Below are 2,825 nucleotides of genomic sequence, written 5' to 3' on the forward strand. Positions count from 1 at the left end.
CGGCGGACCTCTTCTCTCCCTCGAAGATCTTACCTACACGGTGAAATCAGACCAGTTGGGTGGGGTGAGAGGGACGAAAGGAATGTAAGTAGGAGGGCCCTCGCCACCTATATTTGACACCTTTCAGTCCAATAAAATGAAATGGTTCGGTGGAATGTGGTCTCTGGTTCGAGACCGAAGTGCCGTTTGCTACGTCAGACGTGTAACGTCCCTGCGAGAGAACCGAGAATCCCCTCTGTCGCCGACCAAGTTCCCTTCAAAGCCGGAGGATAATATCTCGAATCCTTGATAAGGGTTACTTCCTTCGTCCACTCTCTCCTTCCCCGATCCTTAACTCGCGTCCTCCTACGATTCTTTATCTCGATGTCACGTCGCGTCGCGATTCTCCGAAAATTCAATTACCCGACCGCGAGAAGCATCGATTCATGAAAGTGTGGTGACCGAACCGGTGACCGAACCGGTGACCGAACCGGCAAACGTTCGCACTTGGTAATAACGCGCGCAACACCTTAGAAAGCTGCGTTAGTTACACATCCAGGTGAACCGTGACCGATAGCGCTGCGGTGAAAAGCATATATACGCGTCTTTTGTACCATTCTGATATATCTGCGCTATTGATTTTTCTCCAACGGCTGTAATGTCTTCTCTATTGTGCAGGAGAACGGTAAGCCATTCGACGATAAATCGCGTGCAATTTTTCAAAACCTTATTGCGGTTCGCAAGCGTTCGCGGCGTCGCAGGAACGATCGAGCGTTTGCAACGAAACGGAAACGAATTTTCTGAAACGGCGGTTCAGGGAAGGAGGGAAGGTGTTTTTCCATGAAGATATCGTGGAAATAAATTGTACACGTTGAAAACCGGCTTTTATTTTCGGGAACGGATCGGTGCCTTGGAGATTTTTCGCGCATAACTTTACGATCGATCTTTCGCGGATTTTCAAGAGCGGACTCGACGAATGACTCGACGAGAGAGAGAAAAAAAAAACACCCTTCGCATTTACATTTGTCCTAATCCGATAGACATCATTCTCCTCCAGATGTTTAGCCGAGTTGTTTGTATTGAGATGCGCGGGACAGATATATGTATAATCTAGTCAATTTGACACCCTCATCGAGGGACTAATGGGTGCTTTCAACCCGGCTCGAACCAGTTATGTAGAGCTTTTCTACGGGCCATCTCGAACTTTCCGATGCTTATCGCACCAACGTCCGTTTGTTCTTAACGATTCTTCGTGTTGTTGAAAATCTTTCTTTAATTCTAATATACAAATCGTTTAAATACCCTATGAACACATGGTCGGAGGAACGAATTAAACGAATCCTCGTACGCTTCACGAATTGAGCTTCTCTTTCTCTGGGTTCGTCACCAGCGTCGTTGGAATCGTGTGCAGTGGTACTTCGGTGTACTTTTTCGGTGGTAGAAATCTGAAAGCACGAACGTGAATACAGCTTGCAAAAATATTTGTTTACATTCTGAAAAAATGAAATCTCAACAACACGACACCGTACCTCTGAACGATCGGTGGAAAAAGATTTCTGTCGACGTCCTTCAAGTCTGGCACGCCAAACACGAAACTGATGAGCGTTCCAAACACCATCACTATCAGAAAACCAACTGTAGTGTAGTACATGAACGATACGGTGAAGAGAACGAAAGGTTTGTCCTCAGGATTCGGTGTATGCGTGGTTGTCGCGTTGTGCAAACTTTCTACTTTGATGCATTCTTCCGTGGAGGTAGGAAGGGGTGGATAATATAATTTCTTTTGAGCCGCGCTCACTTGAGCACCGACGATGATCCACAGCATCGAAAGCATGGAGAGGAGTCCGCCAATTATGGCTCCTCTCGACGTTGCCCATGGTACCAACATTCCCAGGGTGAAGATACCCAACATCGAGCCAGCCGTGATGCCGTGAAGTGTCAGAGAGGCTTGAAAAATGTCACCTAAGCGATCCACGAGGAAAACTAGCGCGACGCAAACTAATCCTACGACAACTACGGTAGCCTAAGGATCAAACACGAGTCGTAGAATGATTTTTCCTCGAAAAGAGTCGATCGAACGCGATGCTTCGTTCCCTACCTTCATGATATTCGCCGCTCTGTGCTCTTTGTTGTTGCTCTCTGGCAACCAGGGATGAATGAAATCCTCGTAAATTGTCCCAGCGACTGTGTTCAAATTAGCGCTCATTGTCGAGAGACCAGCGCTGACTAGACCGGCGAGGAAAAGTCCAGGAAGCCCTGGAATGTCCGCGGCAACATCCAACACGTAATACGGAAGCAATTGGTCGCTCCTAGAGATTACCTGGACACCGATTGATTCGTTGAAAATTCGTAGCAAAAAACAGCAGACTCGATTAATTTCTAATTGTAAGGATGAAAGACGAGAGAACGATACTTACGTGTGTGCTTATGGGATCACACTTGTGATACCTGGCGTACATTATAAGCCCAGTGAAAACGGAAACCCATTTTATAGCCACCATGCATATCCCCATAAATCCTATTGCCCTGCAGATAGTAAACGGCTCGTCGTTATTCCCCTTAATCCTCGAAAAAAGAGCAACAAAAAGAAGGGGAAAAAACGCTCTACTCACTTGTGCGCTTCTCTAATGTTCGGCACAGAGAGAAATCTTTGTATGGACACTTGGCTGATGCCAAGCCCGGTCAACCACGTCATCGTCATTCCCACAGACATTCCCCAAAAAGAATTTCTCACGAACGGACTTGGATCCATGCTGTAAATACACGACAAATGATGTAACAATTCGTTTGAATGTTGATCAAAGTTGGACAAAGTTTTTCGTACTTCCAAAACACCACTCTGCCAC

At 46.4% G+C, this 2,825-nt stretch overlaps 1 protein-coding gene across 1 annotated transcript in view; it reads right to left on the minus strand.

The window, feature by feature from the left end:
- Positions 1 to 863: 863 nt before the first annotated feature.
- The window catches only part of LOC108579849 (sodium-coupled monocarboxylate transporter 2-like), a 3,798-nt gene continuing 1,836 nt past the window's right edge, over positions 864 to 2,825 (minus strand). The window contains exons 5-10 of the mRNA XM_017943470.1: positions 2,804 to 2,818; positions 2,592 to 2,732; positions 2,397 to 2,505; positions 2,078 to 2,299; positions 1,509 to 2,002; positions 864 to 1,424 (exon numbers count right to left, since the gene is read on the minus strand). Coding sequence (XP_017798959.1) covers positions 1,331 to 1,424; positions 1,509 to 2,002; positions 2,078 to 2,299; positions 2,397 to 2,505; positions 2,592 to 2,732; positions 2,804 to 2,818 — 1,075 coding nt within the window. The 3' untranslated portion in view covers positions 864 to 1,330. The remainder of the gene's footprint in view (positions 1,425 to 1,508; positions 2,003 to 2,077; positions 2,300 to 2,396; positions 2,506 to 2,591; positions 2,733 to 2,803; positions 2,819 to 2,825) is intronic.

The sequence above is a fragment of the Habropoda laboriosa genome, unplaced genomic scaffold, assembly GCF_001263275.1.
Source record: "Habropoda laboriosa isolate 0110345459 unplaced genomic scaffold, ASM126327v1 scaffold2, whole genome shotgun sequence".
Classification (NCBI taxonomy): domain Eukaryota; kingdom Metazoa; phylum Arthropoda; class Insecta; order Hymenoptera; family Apidae; genus Habropoda; species Habropoda laboriosa.